We start from the raw sequence: 18,808 nt of genomic DNA, 5'->3' as shown, positions 1-18,808 counted from the left end.
GACATGACTATTATAACATGACAAATGAAAAAGTCTCAAGTACCTATCCCTGAAATCGAACACAAAGTCAGGCGTTTTGGTCAAATTCCAGCGCACTTTCTATTGTTTTTTTTTTTTAAAAAAATTTATATCTAAATAATTTCCACCTTTTTGTCTCGTGAATTATTATTATCATGCAGCCTTTTGCTGACCGCTACAGCCTGTTTTAAAACACACTTGTTCTATTTTAAGTACCATAGTAATCCTCTCAACTAAATCTTTTTCCACAGGATGATGGCCCAGCTATTCAGTAACACTTTCTAATAGTCTCATCCCAACCTTCCTATAAAGGTTTTATCACATTTAAAAATGGCTGTCGTTACTTGCGACCACAACATATTTTAATTATTATTATTATTTTAAAATAACCTATAAACAACGCCCAACTCTACATCAACCACCGCCCCAACACCCCCCAATTGCTACTCCTTGTCAGTCATTCCTTACTCCGCATTTCATTGGTTCCCACGAACGCCCATCATGTGTCAAAACTCTCATTCGAGCTCTCATTGGCGAGTAGGGCGTGTCCCTGTTCTCAAAGGATTTCCCCCCGCAGTGGCCAGACAAGCTAAGGTGGGGGGGGGTGGGGGGGGATGTAATGTTAGGATGGCAGCGCTAATGGGACTATCTAACGGGACTTGCGGACCGGCTGATTTCGTCTACTAAACCAACAATTGGTGAGGGTTTTATTTTTATTTACTGAAAACAATTGGTGTCTCTCTTCATTATGTATCCCAAACGTGACTGAATATTGATATTTAATTGTCTTTTAACTCAGGAGTCGAACCATTGGACTAAGCTAGCTAAACCAGTGGTCACTCCTGGGAGTCTCAGTAGCCGAAATCTGCCTTGCAAATTGACTATTTCTCGCTCTGCTACCCCACTCCACGCGTATTTTAGCTCCTATTTGTGTTTGCCGGAAACGAGTGATGTAAACGCCCAGATCGGCCGTGTCCGGCTTGGAGTTTTATAGACTGTAGGGATGTAGGGGTGCCTCTGAGGAACAGATGTGGGTCAGCCCATCAGATACTGGAAGCGACGGTGCGGAACACTGATTGATCGCAGTTGCCATTAATATGTGCGCGCGTGCTTAAAGGGAGAAAGTCGTCTGAGTACTACTGAGTAGGGTATAAAATGCGAATGTCAAGGCATGATGTTCATGTGACTCCATTACAAACAATAATGGTGGTATAGAAAGCAATCATGACATTGACTCTAATTTAAAATAGCTGTTTCTTCCCCCTCTTTAAATTATTAGCCTTTTGAGGGCTTCACCCATCTTGAAAACTCGATTATTATTATTATATTGTTTTTTTTAAAAATTATTATTATTATTTGCAAACGGGTGTATCCTAGCGTAAGTGTTTGTATTTTATATTGGTGTAACGATTCGTTTCAGCAATGATTCGATTCGTATCACGATTCGTGGGTGCCTATTTGATTCAACAACGATATTGGTTCGTTTAACTGATTCAGTTACTTTTTTAGCCAAAAATTCAACCGGTGTCAGTAAAATTCCAGGGCTTGAAGCTTTTTTTTTCTTATCCCGTGTGTGGGATAAGAAAAAAAAAATTTGGATTAGTCAAAATTTGCCTCTGAAGCTAGTTTCAACGATAGACACGAAATTGGGTGGACATTATAGACATGTCAGGATGCATAAAGAATGAAAAAAGTGGGTGCGAGTTGTAGTCGTAGTAGTAGCAGTCCTGTGGTTGTAGAATCCCTTTACGGTACATTGGGTATCACATAATGGTATACATACTCTAATGGTATGCCGATCATCCAAGCACTATAGTACTACTATTACTACTACAAAAATGCTCCACTTTGCATCAACTAGCAGTGTTATGAATATTTTATCACAGGTTACAAGTACAGCAGAAGGAATGACATCATACACGTAGCAGAATGGCAGTGACGTAATCCCAGTTGCATTATTTACCAATCAAAATACAGCACCGCAGAGGCGCCAAGCACCGGCTCGTGAATTAGCAAGTGCTCCACGCCCTCTTCGTGTCACATCGGGGGGCCGAGGCGGCCATCTTGGTGCGGAAGTGGTAACCTCTGGGTAACACACTATTAATGCATGGCTGGGACATATTCTATTCTTAAAGACAAATATAATATTATTAGCCATTAGTAGTCCTGTAATGGCAGCAAAGTTGATAGTAGCAGTAGACAATCCAAATAACATTAAAGGGTAAAATAAATAGTGCACATATTTGCAACATCAAACAAAGGCAGAGCTGTATGTGGCAAGAGTGCACAAACTATAAATACTCTACATGTGGAAGTATTTGGCAAAATGTACAGGAATAAATAGATAATACATGTGAAAAACTAAATGTGAACAGCAGTAAGAATACTTGGCAGTAATTTATGTACCCCCAAAAATTGCACATGTATCAAAGTCTGTATTTAAGATGTTGACAATGAAATAAACGCAGACAATACTGTTATCAGTAGTGGAGTGACAACTGTACAATATATAAACGGGTACTATATGCATACAAAGTGAATATGAATTGTAAACAGAAGCAAGAATAGCGTTAATTTTGGAAAAGCAAACTATACATGTATACAATGGTGCCTGGAGATGAGAGTTTAATTCGTTCAATGACCATGCTTGTGTTTATGTTTTGTAATGAGGAAACTAACACCTATAATATTGTACTTTATAAAAATATAGTGGTAACATAATTAAATAGAATGTAAAGAATTAAACTGTTTGTGCATCATGATTTAATGCTGAAATGTGTGATCCAATTCATTATGCTGCTCCTTCTGGGGTGCCCGTCTTGGGCACCGGGAGGCAGTATACATAAGACAGTCATGCAGACACAAACGAAGAAGTCATGTGTCAATTGTCATTTTTCGTAGAGGATAAAGAATGCATGCCTGTGAATATTGTTATATTTTCTGTCCAAATGTGTTGCTCCACCGTTTGTGTTCAAATATCAATCTTCTTAAAAAAAACAACTAACGAGCGTAAGGTTTGCATTGTTTGTTAGCATTAAGCTAAGCAGACTTTCCTAAAGCTGTGTGCTTGTTTTACACACACAACGTGTAATTCTTTTTGTTTGTTTAGTTTGACAGTATACTTCAACTGGGAGTCTCATTATTCATTAAAATGTTTTTTTTCTCCATGCAATTATAATGGGTGTCAGTTATTGCAGATTTTCGATATTTGCGGTCGGGCCCAATCCCTATCCCCCGAGAATAGCGGGGGTCCACTGTGCATGGATAAACTATATAGAAACAGAATACCATATTATGTTCTGCAGACGTGATAGGAATGTGAACAAAAGCACCAAGAATAGTGAGCATCATTGTATGCACACTAGCTCATCCACGCTCTTAGTTGGGCTTCACAGGAAGAGGAAGCTGATGAGAAAAGTACCGTGTGAGGGGGTTTGAGAGGATTCATGGAAGCGCTAGTGCGGTTGCCGTGCGAACGGAGCGCTATTGTCCCAGGAAACTTTCAGTGTGGCTTCCCCCGAGGTCCCTCCCCCCCAATCACATACACCCCCACCCTCCCTTACTTGCACAACAACACATAAACACATAATGTCACACATCACTTTCCACTCACACGCACACTCTCTCATTCATTCATCGTACACCCTCTTTCCCTTCCACTTTCTCTCATGCATAGGAGGTCTGTTCCCCACTTGCTCCCCCGCCACCACCTCGCTGCTCATTATCTCGCCTCACTGATGTGATTGTCATGCCCAAAACCAACCACATGCACTCTCGTCAGTAGGGTGTCTCTGCTCACACTGGTCGGTCTGTCCAGGCTGCAGTTGTTTGTCGCCGCAAGCAACTGCTGACGGTCTTGTGAAGTGTGGCCACATGATGTTGTCTTTTTATTTAAATATTAAGTACCCTTTTTTTTTTTTTTTTTTTTACTCCTTTTGGGGTCTTTTGCTCCGAGGGGTTTACAAACCTAAAAAATGCAGTGGAACCTCGTAAGTTGAGTCTTTCCAGGACACCGGGGCACCTGCGATTTGAGATTTTTAAAGATTTTTTTTCCCGTGGGAAATAATGGAAATATAGTGGTGCCCTGAGATACGACTGACATGACATCAGAAATGTGAGGCGGGTGTGCTCACCAGTCGCCCACTGTGCCGCCTGATCATGAACAATTCTTCTTCCTCTTCAAAAAAGTCTTCAAGCTGTTTATTCCCATTCCCAGTTGGAGTTTACTGTCAAACTAAACATAAAACAAAGACAATTACACAGTGTGTATTCAAAATTACATAGGTTTGCCTTAAGGTGTTGTTAGCATAATGCTAGCAAAGAATGCTACATGCCTTAGCTGGGCTGACGTATAGCATTGGTCACTGTGTTATAACTGTTTCATCAATGGTTGAACACAAACGGTGGCGCAACACTTGTAGACTGACAATAGAACAATACTCAAAGGTATATATCTTTATCATCCGCAAAAATGACTAAATATTCTCCTATTGCAGATTACTGAATCAGTTTTGATTTCTTCTCCGTTTGAGTCTCTGTCTGTATTATATTGCTTCCAGGTGGCCAAGGTGCACACCAGAACGAGCAGCACAATGTCCATTGAATTGAATCAATAAATGTGGCAAACACTTTTTAAGTCTGTACATTCTATTTATTTATGACATTGCTGTAAGTACAAAAATATGGTGCTGTTTTTCTTATTAAAAACTCATTACAAACATTTTTGTTGTTGTTGTTTTTTGGGCGGGGGGAAGCTGGAACAGAAGAATGGGATTTCCATTCATTTCTATTGGGAAAGATGATTTGAGTTATAAGTTTTTTGTTTTGTTTTTAGTTACAAGCATCTACACGGAACAAATTAAACTCGTATCTCGAGGCTCCACTGTATAAATAATCTGTTCCAGGGTCAAACTGTCACCATTGTGGCATATAATGCCCAATTGCCTCAAATCTTGTTAAATCCCGATAGAATTTTTTTCCCCCCACTAATTTTGCTGATCAATCTCGACTGCCTCCATCATATATTGTTGCTTTGTTGCTCCAAGTAGGGATTGTCTTAGCAGCTTTTGTGCTAAAAGTAGCCACTCAGGTCCAGTGTTAAGTGGCAACGTGAATCTTTTGTTCTCCAGTTGTTTCATGAAGAGTGGACAGAGCGGTATTGTCCCGGCCCAGTCTTTGGACAGGAAGTGCAGAGGTGACACGGGCGGGAGCAGGAAACAGGAATTGGCCCGAGGCTGCAAAAATAGGAAGTGAGGCGCTGATAAGATGGTCGCTCCGATGCACGCCGGGATTTCTCCTGTTGTTCCACTTTTTTTTCCCCATCTTCAAGGGGACATACATGACTTTTGCATTTCTATATACAAACAGAACAATCTACAGTATTGTACTTAATAAAAACATACAGTAATAACATAATTATAAACAAATTTAAAGACGATCAACAGTTTGTGCCTCTTGATATCATACATTAATTGAATGGGCATTGTTTGTTTGGTGTGTGCGCCTTGGCCACCAGGGGTCAATGTAATACATTGAGACATACTACACACAGATTTGATGATGAAGCACAGAAGACCACCATCGAAACTAAGATGAATTAATATTCAGCTTAGAGGTGATAAAATGCTGCATCCACCAGTGACAATACGATGAGTGCTTACTTTAAGTGAGATAACAGCATTGACTTCTAATAAACGTTAAAAAAAGATGTCTCCTTTGAGTGTGCTTTGGTATGTGAATGTTCCACATTTGAGAGTATCATACTCGCTTTTTCCATTCACCAATCTGTGTTTGTGTCAGGATTCCAGCTGGGCCACTGACAAGCCGGACTGGGATTAGCTGGCACGCTGCATCTTGCTATTGCTAATGCCTTAATCCTCGCCGCTAGTCACCGTGGTCGGCCCTCGATCTGCGGGTCGGCCGTCGCGACATGGAACACGACATGGAACACATTTGAGTTAATAGTTCCCCTACAGAGGTCATCGTTATAGATGTATAAAGTACACCTGTTCACCCTTTGATGACGCCGGGACACAAACCTGTTTCCACTGTGATACTGTCACCTAGTGGCTTTATATATGTATCGCCAGAATAAATCGATATTAGATAACGAAAACATATTTTTAGCTATTTTGATCAAAAACTAGATATTTGTGTGTGTGTGTGTGTGTGTGTGTGTGTGTGTGTGTGCGCGTGCGCGCATGTGTGTGTACATCTTCCCGACAGTGGTGCGTGGTCGTGAAGCGTCGCAGCCATGCCGCTGGTCAAGAGGAACATCGAGCCACGCCACCTCTGCCGCAGGGAGCTCCCTGAGGGCATCGGCAGCGAGCTGGAGTGCGTGATGAACAACACACTCTCTGCCATCATCCGCCAGCTCAGCAGCCTGAGTAAGACGCACCGTCACACACACACATACAAGTATACACTTGAGGGCAGACCTCCACCAAGGCCAAATTATTAGCTACTTTATGCATATTTCCAGGGTCAAATTGTCGCCGTTTTAAAACCTTTGTGAACTGCACAGACGACGTTTTAAGTAATTTATCGTGAGCTCAATAGAATAATTGACCAAGTCATTTTTGAATGTTTTCGTGAAATAAGAAAAAATTCAACAAACAACATTAGCCTAATGTTAGCCTAATAGCATAATTGCCTGTCATTTTTAAATTATTGTCACTATACTAATTAAAAGTTTTATTTATCTCTGTGTATATTCTCAATCAGTCATAATAATGGTAAAGGTTGCATTGAGACAACTGAACCCTTTTTTTTTGTTGAATTTAAACAATAATAATAATAATAATTCTTCTTGTTTTGCGAAAATGTTAAAAAAAAATGGCCGGTAATTATGCTATTAATTCACCACTGTTAATATAAAAACTTCAAACCAACATAACACTTCAGTGACGAAGGCGTAATGCAAAGGTGAGTCCCATTGCCAATGCAGCAAAAAAATATTTTTTGTGTCAAACAATTTGTTTAAATTTCCCAACATATTTGTATTTTTTTTCCTATTTCTATTCAAATCTTTGTATTTTTTCCAATGTTTCTTGTCGTAATATTTCTTTCAATTTTTTTGTCATAACAAATTTGCATTTTTATCTATTTATTGTTGAATATTATAGTCCATCCAACCATTTTCTGAGCCGCTTCTCCTCACTCGGGTCGCGGGCGTGCTGGAGCCTATCCCAGCTATCATCGGGCAGGAGGCGGGGTACACCCTGAACTGGTTGCCAGCCAATTCGCAGGGCACATACAAACAACAAACAACCATTCGCACTCACATTCACACCTATGGGCAATTTAGAGTCCTCAATTAACCTACCATGCATGTTTTTGGGATGTGGGAGGAAACCGGAGTGCCTGGAGAAAAACCACGCAGGCACGGGGAGAACACGCAAACACCACACAGGCGGGGGCGGGGATTGAACCCCGGTCCTCGGAACTGTGAGGCAGACGCTCTAACGTTCACCGTGCCGCCACGAATATTCTTTTAAAATATTGTTGTATTTTTTGTCTTTTTAATATACATTAATATTGTTTCATTTCTGTTGTCTATCTTTCCAATATTTGTATAATTTCTGTGAAATATGTTTGTATTTTTAGATGTTTTTTCCCCCTCTAATGTTTTGACTTGGTCCATGAGCAAATCCCTGACCCATTTTTAGCTGTATATAATAATATTTGTTTATATTATAAATATGGTATTTTTATATGCTGTTGTCTTGATGTTGGCTATCGCCATGGCTCTCTCTACGCACCCTGGGGGTTATGAGGCTGGCAAAGCTCCGACAGCTGCATGTTTGTGTGCAGAAAATGTATATGCGTATGTGTGCTGTTTTCTATGGATCGAGGGTGTCACTGTCAGGGCAGCAGGGGCATCCATCTTTCATGTCCTTTTTGTTTTTGTGCCGTTGCAGCTGTGTGGTTTACATTTACACAGGCGACGTATGCATGTAAAATGTCTAGATGGGGGAGGGGGCCGTAAGACCCCTTAGGGAGTGAGGTCAGAGTTGAAGGGGCTCAACACGCCACATCCAGTATTCTTCCTTCCACTAAATATTTTGTCCCTAAGCCCATCCTGTCAGCGGGAGGGCCACAAATGGCTCCCCCCTGCTTGGTATTTCCACTCCAAGCTTTACATAAGCTACACTTGCCGTTCATTAACAATGTTTGTGGATTTTGGACCGAGGGCCCCTGTTCTTGCGTGAGCATACTGTCGTACCTTTCTTTGTTTATTTTTTTTTATGATTTATGTTGCTCCGGTAATACTACTACTGCATTTCACTCCGTCTTTTGGCTCTTCCTATAAAACTGCAGGACCACTACCCAGAAGCACAAAAAAAAACCAAAAAACAATTTTAAACATTCTTAGCTGTCCTATAAATGTAGAGTTAGTAAGTTAACCACTGTATAATACAACTAAAACAAAGTAAAACTACTCACTTGAAGATTGTTTGCATAGGATGGGCCTTTAAAGGTATTGTTGGAATTTAGTAACATTTGAATAGTAGTATAGCAGTGGTCCTCAAACCTTTTACAATAAGTAGCCCCTAAAAGAAATACTTTAGTAAAAATTGTACCGAAAGAAATAATGGAAAACAAATAGGTCTAAAAGAATAAATGCAAACGTTTTGTATTTGAAAATTAAATAAAACTCAACTGTATTTAACAAATGTACTGTACTGGATTAGGAAGAAAAAAAAAAAAAAAGGTTTTTAATCTAATATTTTTTTTATAATTTTCCAATGAAGTGTTGCCTAGACTCACTTGTTCTCTTGTTTCATCTATCAGGCAAACACGCAGAGGACATATTTGGCGAGCTGTTCAACGAGGCCAACGCCTTCTACCTGCGCGCCAACTCTCTCCAGGACCGCATCGACCGGCTGGCCGTCAAGGTCACGCAGCTGGACTCCACCGTGGAGGAAGGTGGGTCATCGGCTTCTTATATTTTCATTTATTTTATTATTATTATTATTATTTTTTTAACTGTCCAGTACATCCGTGAACCCAGGTGCGGGCGAACATCTACCGAAAGAAATGTTGGAAAATGTTGTTGATAATGCGGAGAATAACGGTGGATTAAAAAACGCGGAGAGCCCTGTATGTGGCTCCCTGGGCCATACTTTGCCCAACCCTTTGCTTTATGCAATAATTTCTGCTCACTTCTTGTGCACAGTTTCCCTGCAAGACATCAACATGCGCAAGGCCTTTAAGAGCTCTACCACTCAGGACCAGCAGGTGGTGTCCAAGAGTAGCGTGCCCAATCCAGTGAAGGAGATGTACAATTTGAGTGACAAGCCTCCACCACTTAGCATCCTCTCATCTTACAGGTTGGACATAAAGGACAAAAATAACACAATAAAACTGTGACTACATGTTTGCTTCTCGTTGCGAAAGCAGAGCCCACATTGTGGAAGAGACATTTTATCTCTCGGAGGCAATGGTCCTACCCTTCTACTGTGTAAACACATTTCTGTTCCCTGTGTGCAGGGATGACAAGAAGGAAGCGCTCAAGTTCTACACCGACCCCTCCTACTTCTTCGACCTGTGGAAAGAGAAGATGCTGCAAGACACAGAGGACAAGAGAAAAGAGAAGAGGAAGCAGAAGGTGCAAAATCGTAATCACGTGTCGACATTATACTTTGTTAGGGCTGAAATGATTAATCGAATAACTCTAATAATTCAATTTCACAAAACCTCTGAAGCAAAATCTCCGCTTCAAAGTTTCACAGTGATCTAATGTTACTTCAGACACAACTCTGCGTAGAAAGTTATTTGTTCAGTCACTTTCTTCAACAAGCAGTAACAAAATAAACATGTAATAAGCACATTCATACAAGAGCTGCTATGGGCACAACTGACGCCCAGGCACTCACTCAACACACAGACTGGTTAACAGTTAGCCAGTTCACAGCCAGCCGCTAATCTGAGCCAACAACAGCCAACTCTACACTCTCATTCGCTGACTCTCACATTACTCACCAGGTTAGGCCTCGCCTTTTAAACCTGCACACACTCAGTCGCAGATGTTAGTGTGGAATGTGTGGATGGGGATCCCAAGTGGACAACAATAACACCTGCACCTCACATAAAATATATATATATATTTTTCGATTAATTGCTGGGATAATCGATTCTAAAAATAGTCAGTAGTTGCAGCCCTACTCTTGATTAAAAGACTGGTTTTGTCTCTGAACCCAGGAACAGAAGCGCTGTGTGGACGGAACGTTGCAGAGGGAGGTGAAGAAGGTCCGCAAGGCGAGGAACCGCCGACAGGAGTGGAACATGATGGCGCTGGATAAAGAGCTGAGGCCAGACCACCGTCACACTATACACAGAGACAGAGGGGCCTCCTCCGAGGGCTCCATGTCTCCAGAGAACAGGTAAGGGAAGCGTGAGGATCTGGATTCTGACACCTTTCAATACAGACATAAAGTGGATATAAAAAGTTTACACATCCCTGTTCAAATGCTAGGTTTTTGTGACATTAAAAAAAAAAAAAAAAAAAAAAAAAAAAAAAAAGTTAATTTCAAAACAAAAATCTCCCAAACACATTTTTTTTTTCTTCAGCTGGGCCTTGGGGCCTTAGACAAAGTGGATGGAATTATGAACAGTTCAAAATAGGAGTCAGTGTTAGCACAAAACCATCAGGCTTCTGCTAGTAAACCCCCCCAAAAAAATAAAAATAAATAATAATCCAGGGAATGCCTACTAGAACATCTGAAATTGATTTGGGGTTAATGAGATGCACTTTGAATGGTGGCATTTATATGCTGACTCACATTTAAGTTTGAATGTAATTGGAAAATTCTGAATACAGCCACATCCCAATTATAAGAAGGTGGTTGCACTTATGCAACCACATTATCTCAGTTTATTTTTATTTACCCTCCCAAAAAGGTTAAACATTTCAATTGAGTTGCACAGGTTATATGTCACATTATTGGCGGGGTAAAGGTTTTAAATGATTTATCTTGGTCTCCTTTTGTTAGATCACAAAAACCTGGCATTCAAACAGGGGTGTGTGGACTTTTTATATCCACTCTGTTATTGGATTATTTTGATCAATGTTTACAATGCAATTGTTGTGTGTAGTTCTTGTGTGCATACCACCTAAACTGATGGAAAGCTGCACAGTTTAAAAAAAAATACTATCGTAAAGTAAATTGTAAGTAAATAACACAAATAAATACAATACTGTCAGGGCTCACGGGGTGGACCTGCATCACTATCCCAATGCTATGAACCACGCTGGCCACGCTCACACGTACTCAGGCCCGCCGCCCAGCGTCCTTGCTGCCCAGATGGCGGCGGGCCACGGCCCTCGCGGAGGGGGCGACCACGACGGCAGAGCGAGAGCGGCGGCTTATCAGGGTGGCACGCTTGGCCGCGCCCACCACCACCAGCATCACCAGCAAGTCCCGCTGCCTCCCCCGCCTGCTGAGGCGATGAACGGCGGCTCCATGTCCCTGCCTCCGCTTGACTACAGGTAAACCTCGAGGCATCAACTAATTAAAAACACATCCTCCACTTAAGACAAATAAACAGCTGTTTAGAGAGATGTCTCATGAAAAAAAACAGTGTTATTAACTCGAATTATCTTAGTTCATGCATATGGACATTAAATAGTTTACTGGTGAGCTCATTTGAACTCAGTTGCTAACCAAAACAGCAGCTGTCCCAAAAATGTATTTGTAAAAATTAAAGCCCTCCTGTTAATAGACACTGGTAAATAAACACCTCCAATCACTTCATGAGATAAAGCTCCACTTTCCCTTGACATCTCTTGTAATAGCTGACTCATGTTGTGTACTGTATTATTGTTTGTAAAAAAAAAAAAAAAATAATCCCTCCCACCTAATAAAAGCCACTTCATTCAGTACACTTTTCCTGTGATCCAGTACTTGAGGTGTATCAGCAATTCTGCCTTGCTCTATAATACACTAGTAATATTATTTATTATTGCAAACATTTGTTTGGGTGCCCCTGTACTGTACTGTACAATACAATAGCTGTATCACAGATTCTGTCTGATGTAGTACACCAGCAACCTTGATTAATATTCATGCAAAAATTCCTTTATTTTGAAAAAAAAAAAAAAAAGCCTTCCCCTCTAAGTGCCCCCAGCCACTTCATTAAGTGCACCTCTAATGTCTTGCTCGTGTAATACACTGGTAAAAATGTGTTTGTTAAAATTAAAGCTGTCGTCTTGCAGCATGGATGGTTACGCCAACACGGGACCGCCACCCCCACCCCCGGCTCCCGTCATCCCTTCCGCCCTGACGGCCTTCGCCTCGCCACCCGGAGGTCCCGTGTCTCCCGGGCCCGGGGGTTACGCTTCGCTTCCGACGCCCATATGCGGCGGCCCGGTCGCTCCGCCGCCTCCCGGGCCCCCGCCGCCCCCTCTCCAAGCCGGTGCCTCCCACGCCATGGCACACAAGATGTCGTCGCCTGTGCCCATGGAGAGCAGCGAGGTCAACGATGCCCGCAGTGACCTGCTGGCGGCTATTCGTATGGGTATGTGTGTGTGGCATTATATAAACAGCGTGGAGTGTGCATCTAATCGCTACAGTATTTACATCTGACAAGGCCAGACTGTTCATAAAAGTGTGGTTACTTAGCAGGCATCATCTACACCTGTTATATAATAATAAATTAACTTTCATTTTATTAATCATTCCTTTTCAATGAGTCAGTATTATCATTTTTCTAAAATTTCATTTCATTTTATTATTTTAATTGTCTTCAGGCCTGTTAAAAATAGTTTATTTTAGTCCATTTTCTTTCAATAATTCACACTTTGGTAATGACAATTATTAATAGTTTGACTTTTATTTATTTATTTATGATGATAACTTATTACTTATTGTATTTCATTTTAATATGTAGTCCTTTGCCATTTTTATTTTATTTCATTTTTAAAATGCACTCCTGTTCCATAATACTTATTTTAATTTATTTATTTGTTATTTGTTTTATGGGGCACTTTTGTAGCTACCTCAGGTCTGTCTACAAGTGAACAAGCATTTGCAAAACAACAACAATAAATAGTGTGTTCGTTGTCTGAAGGTGTCTTTTGTCCCCCTGCAGGCATTCAGCTGAAGAAGGTTCAGGAGCAACAGGAGCAGCAGGCCAAGCGGGAGCCTGTCGGCAACGACGTGGCCACCATCCTGTCGCGCCGCATCGCCGTGGAATATTCTGACTCCGAGGACGACTCAGAGCTGGAGGACAACGACTGGTCCGATTGAAACACACACACACGCACACAATCACATGCTGTATAAGATGAAGGGTCCACAAGTTGCAACAAGCACTGTAAAGTCAATATACTCTAACCATGACCACTTCCTGCAACCTCCACGTCTTGCTGGATGCTTTTCAAGCACAGTGAGTGTCCCTCAGTGTACCTGTTGTAATGCTGCACTCACACGTCTTGTATAATTTGATGTACATGCCACATTTGAAAGTGTTAGATTCAACGAGAGACTTTCCTCTGAATAATCCCCTCCTTTTTCTTTTCTTTTTTTTTTTTTTTTTTAACTCAACATTATTCTATAGATCGCCAAGTAGAGCAGGGTTGGGCAACCTATGGCCATATGCGGCCCCGCCAGAGCATTTGATCTGATCTGGACCGAGGATTTGAAGGAAATCAGGAGTGTCAGGAGTTATTGCAGCTTTACAGTGTTGCAGGTAGAGGGCGCCCATGAATCTCTTAGGACACTTGGTCTACGTGACATTGTTGAGGTGATTTAGTAGTCTCTTATTTAATGGCAAGTTATCAAACTTTGCCCAAAACTCATATTCCTCGAGTAGTTCAGTTTTTAAGCCCCCTTGGGAAAATTGCCTTCAATTGGTCACTTCAAATCAAAATGGCAGAATTTGTTATTTCGGAAATGGTTTCCCGAGACTTTTTCGTGGCCAGCCAAGTTTCATTTTGCTAAGCAAAACTTTCTTTGGAAGCTGAATTTTTAAATAAAAAAAATTTGGTCCAAAAAATCTTCAACCCACAAATGCTCATAAAATAACAAACTTCGCTGCTATGCTACACCTAGACGCATTGCCGAGAACTCAAATTTCTTAGTTTAGCGTTGTCCATTTGTTGAGCATACATGATTTACATTTGGTAGGAATCGTACAAAATAGTAATTTGTCTATGAAGGACCCCCCAGAAAATTGTCAAAATTACCCCAAATTCGCAGTTTAAAACCCAAACTGCAGACTACCTGTCTCTTTTGGGGAATGACTTCTTGAGACTTTTTGGTGGGTCTACTTATCATAGACATGTCTACCAAATTTCATGTTGCTAAGTGAAATTGTTTTCAGGGGCTGAATTTTCAAATGCAAAATATGGTCCAGTAGGAATAGTTACGCTTTAAAGGACCCCTGGGAATGTCCAGAATAACTGTAAAATGGCCACGCGCATGGCATAAATTTTGTGTACTGAAATGGCTCCTGATGGTATAAAAAGCTTGCCCAACCCTGTTGTAGATAATGAACGGGATGTAAATGTGATCAAAATGATTGCAGGTTGAGACTGTGTCATGTATACGGTCTAGTGTAAGCTTTGTAACCGCAGAGTAATAAAATAAAACATATTAATAAAAAAAAAAAAAAAAAAAAACCATGAATGGAGCTTACGGCTGGCGAGTCTCCTCACTGTCCTCCACTGTCGTCACGTGTACTGTACCTGGCTCCTCTGTTTCCATGGCGATGGGAGCAGAGTTGCCATGGCAACCGGATAGAGAGCGAGAGGGGTGGAATGAACAAAACAGCCGTCATTTGCACAGCACACTTGTTTTTGAGATTTTTTTTTAATAGAAAATTAACTAACCAAAGCAATTAAAAAGTACAACTAGAACACTTTGGAAAAATAGACAGCACACACTTCACACAAATGTTTTTTTTTTTTTTTTTTACAGTTAAATTAGTGCATGTTGATTCTCATTTTGCAGATACTTCAATTGTGCCATCGTGATTCCCCCCTCACCCACCAAAAAAATGACAATAAAGTGCATTTCACATTTAAAAACAACACACAATGCTGTTACTGTGGCAATCTCCCCCCGCCCCCCAGACATTCACAGGACCCCTTGAGTGTGGGGTTAGTTAGCTCGAACCACTTCCAGCTCCTCCTTGGCTACACAATTACTTTCACTGTGCGTGTAACAGATAACTGTGACAGTCTTTTGCTATTCTTCGATACAAAAGCCCTTTTCAAAAAATTCTACATTGTACCAGGGGGGCAAAAAAGTGGTGCGACCCAACTCCTTCCATTAAGAGTGACTGCTTTGGTAGCACCATGCAAGGTGGTAAAGTCCCCCCATTTGGAAAGCATGCCTTATTATTATCAATAATATTTACACATACTCCGAGGAAGAAAAAAAATGTGTCACTACATTCAGAAAAAAAGGCTTTTACAGCGCAGTGATATCATTGTACAACATAAAGAAATTCAAGCTGGAAAAAAATAGAACTTTTCAATGACTATAACAAAATAGACTTTTTTTATTTTTTTTTTTTTAAATTGTTGTGATGTCAACATTGACCGGGGCCACGTTCCAAAAGTCTTCCGAGATCATTTGGAAGTGGCCCAGTTTAGCTCATAAGATCATTCAGAGGTCACTTGACGGACTTCCGCTGATTTAATCGATCATCCTCTTTCGCTTTGGCTTCAAGTAGCGTGGGTTTTAGTCCGATGACGTCGCAGCAGCATGCGGTGGAGCAGAAAAAAATGTGGTGGAAATTCTCTCCGAACAGACAAGGAAGACTGGCAGCAGCAGCATCCGCAAAACGGTAAACACCCACGTATGTAGAGACACACTCCTCACATGAGGAGACCACATGCGGCCATGCAACTCATAGCACGTCAAACGCACACAAAAGACACTTGAGGTTACAACACTCAAGCAAGCTCAGGAAAGCGACGATAAAACATGTAGGGCACTTGTATCTCTTATGACATGCCTGTGATAAGATGTACGCTGTCCTGATATATTTATGACATTGATAAGACCTATATTGGTCATTGTGTCATCATATGAGGGTGGATCGAGAAAGCCCTCATTACGGGCTGTAATTTGAGGCACTGCTCAATGAGGTTTGTTGCAATTAGTTTTTGTTTTTTTTAACACCTTGTTATGAGGGAAGCTCAAACCACAATGTAAAATCAGCTGATTACATAATCATATGAGGTCATATGAGCAAAATAATTACAGATTGGGAACGCCCCCTTGGGCTGTAATTGACTCGATTGAGTTTGTTACATTTTTTTTTTTTTTTTAACCTTGTTACAAGTGAAATTTGAACATTAATTCCCACCAAGACAAATTAGCTGATTTAATCATATAAAGGCACAGCAACAAAATAATTTCAGATTCAGAAAGCCCTCACTGCGGGCTTTAATTTGAGGTCCTACTCAATGGGCTTTGTTGCAATTTGTTTTTTTGACCTTGTTACAAGTTTGAACTGCATCCATTTTCACCCAAAATCAGCTAATTACATCATCATATGAGGTCACATTGACAAAGCAACAAATGAAAATTCATCCACGAAGCCTGTGATTTCATATTTTCTTTTCTAAGCATTTGCGTCACATTTGATTATCGCTCTCACAGCCATCACTCTGCGGGGAGGAATCACAGTAAGTGTGCGTGGATGTTATTGCTGTCTTGAGTATTGCTTCGCTTCTTAGAAAATAACTACCGTCCAAAGGTTAGTTATTGCTGACAACGTGACAAAAAAGGTCGAGAGCTCTTTATTGGTCTAAAAGCAGATGTGTCACTTTTACAATGACTCTATTAGGGCACGCACATTAGTTATAGAGCACTTATTGGAATTACTATGTTAACCGTAGACTATTTTGTACATGTATTTCTTAAAATAAAAAATATAATAAAAAAGTGGGCAATCATAATTCGCAACTATAAAAAATTTTAAACAAAGATAGCTGTATGGCAGAACTGACAGGAAAAGAATCTCCAATTTTCTGTAAATTTTAGAATCTTTATCTTTTTTGGAGATAAAAATAACTCAAATCAGAGCTATGTGCTTTTCTTTGCACAAGAATGGCATTATAGTACATGAAATGATATAAATCTAGTCGTAAATATTTTAAAAAAGGTAAGTTAGATACTTAAAATATATTTAATTTCTTTAAAGGAGTACTATACACCAAGTACAAGTGGCGATATGAAGTTTTGATGTAAAAATAATGAAAACAAATTTTACTAAATGTGAAAAATTTTGCATTAAATTAATTCCCTTTCAGCGAGAGTTAAATACAAATAAAATTACTGAATATGATGTTAAATTTTAAGTATTTAAATAAAGTATGGTTATTTAGGTTACAATATTTAAATTAAAACAATTTCTAGTTATTTCAATATCTGCCCCATAGTAGGTTAAATTATTATAAGCACCCCACAATGGGTTAATCCGTTATATTATATTATAATTCAATTTAATTGACTGGCTGTGGTAAGTCACATGGATCGACTGACATCCTCGTAACAAAACGGTGGAATTCTCTTGCATGGACTTAATGCAAACTTCATCTACGTCAACATACAAAAATCGAGCAAATACGAGTGAGGTGGATGCACATTACACTGCAGCCTCCAGTGAAATAAATGGGGTGGGGGTGGGGGTGGGTGGGGAGGGATTATCGGTATGGTGGTGTCAAACACATTCACACACAAGAATCCAGTGAAAGATAAGAAGCGTACCGAGGGCTCATTTCCACAAGAGAAGCCGGCGTCTATTTTTAGCTGGCCGTGCCTCTTTAGGTTGCCACGCACGTTCGAGGCGGGCGGGGATGGATGCTGCTCCAGACTTTGATGCAGGGGTAAAAAAAAATAATGAAATAGGCCTGCGTGCTTGGCGTTGTCGTCGTCTGCCTGGTTTTTAATCTGCCATTTGAGCGACCAATAATCCCAAAGGACGAGCACGTGGCGGCCGAAGCTGCGTTGTGCATGTGATGTGCACCCTCTGCAGAGCGGTGGGAGGGTGGGGCACCAAAAAGAGGGGGGGGGGGGGGGGCGGAGGCTGGGAAGCATGCAACATAGCCGCCTCACGTGAGGAAGACGAAGAGGGACAAAAACCTCGCGGGATGACGAGAAAACCACCGTCTACCCGGTTAACTCCCATGCCGCCCCTCTATGTGACCCAGGGGCACCACCCTTTCTCAAAACCCACCCAGGTCAATTTGCGCTAACCCTCTCAAACCTCTCCCAGATGGACCAAACCCCAGGATGTCCCCCTTTTTCAAAAAAAAAAAAAAAACATCACCCTGGTAGATTAACCTCCTCTCTCAAAACCCACCCGGGTCACTAGGGGTGACCCTCTCTCTCTCTCTCTCTCTCTCTCTCTCAAAACTCACACTGGCGAAACAATCCCCACCCCCCTGCCCCCTCTCTCAAGCTCCACCCAGGTCAGTTGGTTCCAACGCAGGGGCACCACGTATTCAAAATGCACCCAGATCGGTTTACCTATTTTTGCCCCCTCTGTCAAAACCCACCAAGGTGAAACAACCAAGAGGTCACCCTCTCTTAAAACCCACCAATCAGTTGGCTCAAGCACAGGGGTGCCACCCTCGCTCAAAACTCACCCAAGTGAACCGACCAAGGTCGATTCACCCATTTGTGTCAACCAACGCAGTGGGCACTTCCTCTTTCTCAAATCTTCCCAGGTAATTTTGGTCGAACCCAGGGGCAAACGCCTCTTTTACGTGCCACCCAGGTCAAATTGCTTCAACCAAGGGATGCCCCCTTTCAGAACCCATAAGGTGAAC

At 41.1% G+C, this 18,808-nt stretch overlaps 1 protein-coding gene across 1 annotated transcript; it reads left to right on the top strand.

The window, feature by feature from the left end:
• Positions 1-621: 621 nt before the first annotated feature.
• Positions 622-14,613, top strand: wasf3b (WASP family member 3b). The gene is made up of 9 exons (XM_061666774.1): positions 622-716; positions 6,244-6,404; positions 8,812-8,946; positions 9,197-9,350; positions 9,511-9,628; positions 10,222-10,403; positions 11,225-11,509; positions 12,236-12,537; positions 13,111-14,613. Exons 2-9 carry the CDS (start codon positions 6,272-6,274, stop codon positions 13,266-13,268), a joined length of 1,467 nt encoding a protein of 488 aa, XP_061522758.1. The 5' UTR covers positions 622-716; positions 6,244-6,271; the 3' UTR covers positions 13,269-14,613.
• Positions 14,614-18,808: the final 4,195 nt, after the last annotated feature.

The sequence above is a fragment of the Phycodurus eques genome, chromosome 21 (genome assembly GCF_024500275.1).
Source record: "Phycodurus eques isolate BA_2022a chromosome 21, UOR_Pequ_1.1, whole genome shotgun sequence".
Lineage (NCBI taxonomy): Eukaryota > Metazoa > Chordata > Actinopteri > Syngnathiformes > Syngnathidae > Phycodurus > Phycodurus eques.
Note: the sequence above shows the minus strand (reverse complement) of the source record. Positions and strands in the feature narration are given on the sequence as shown.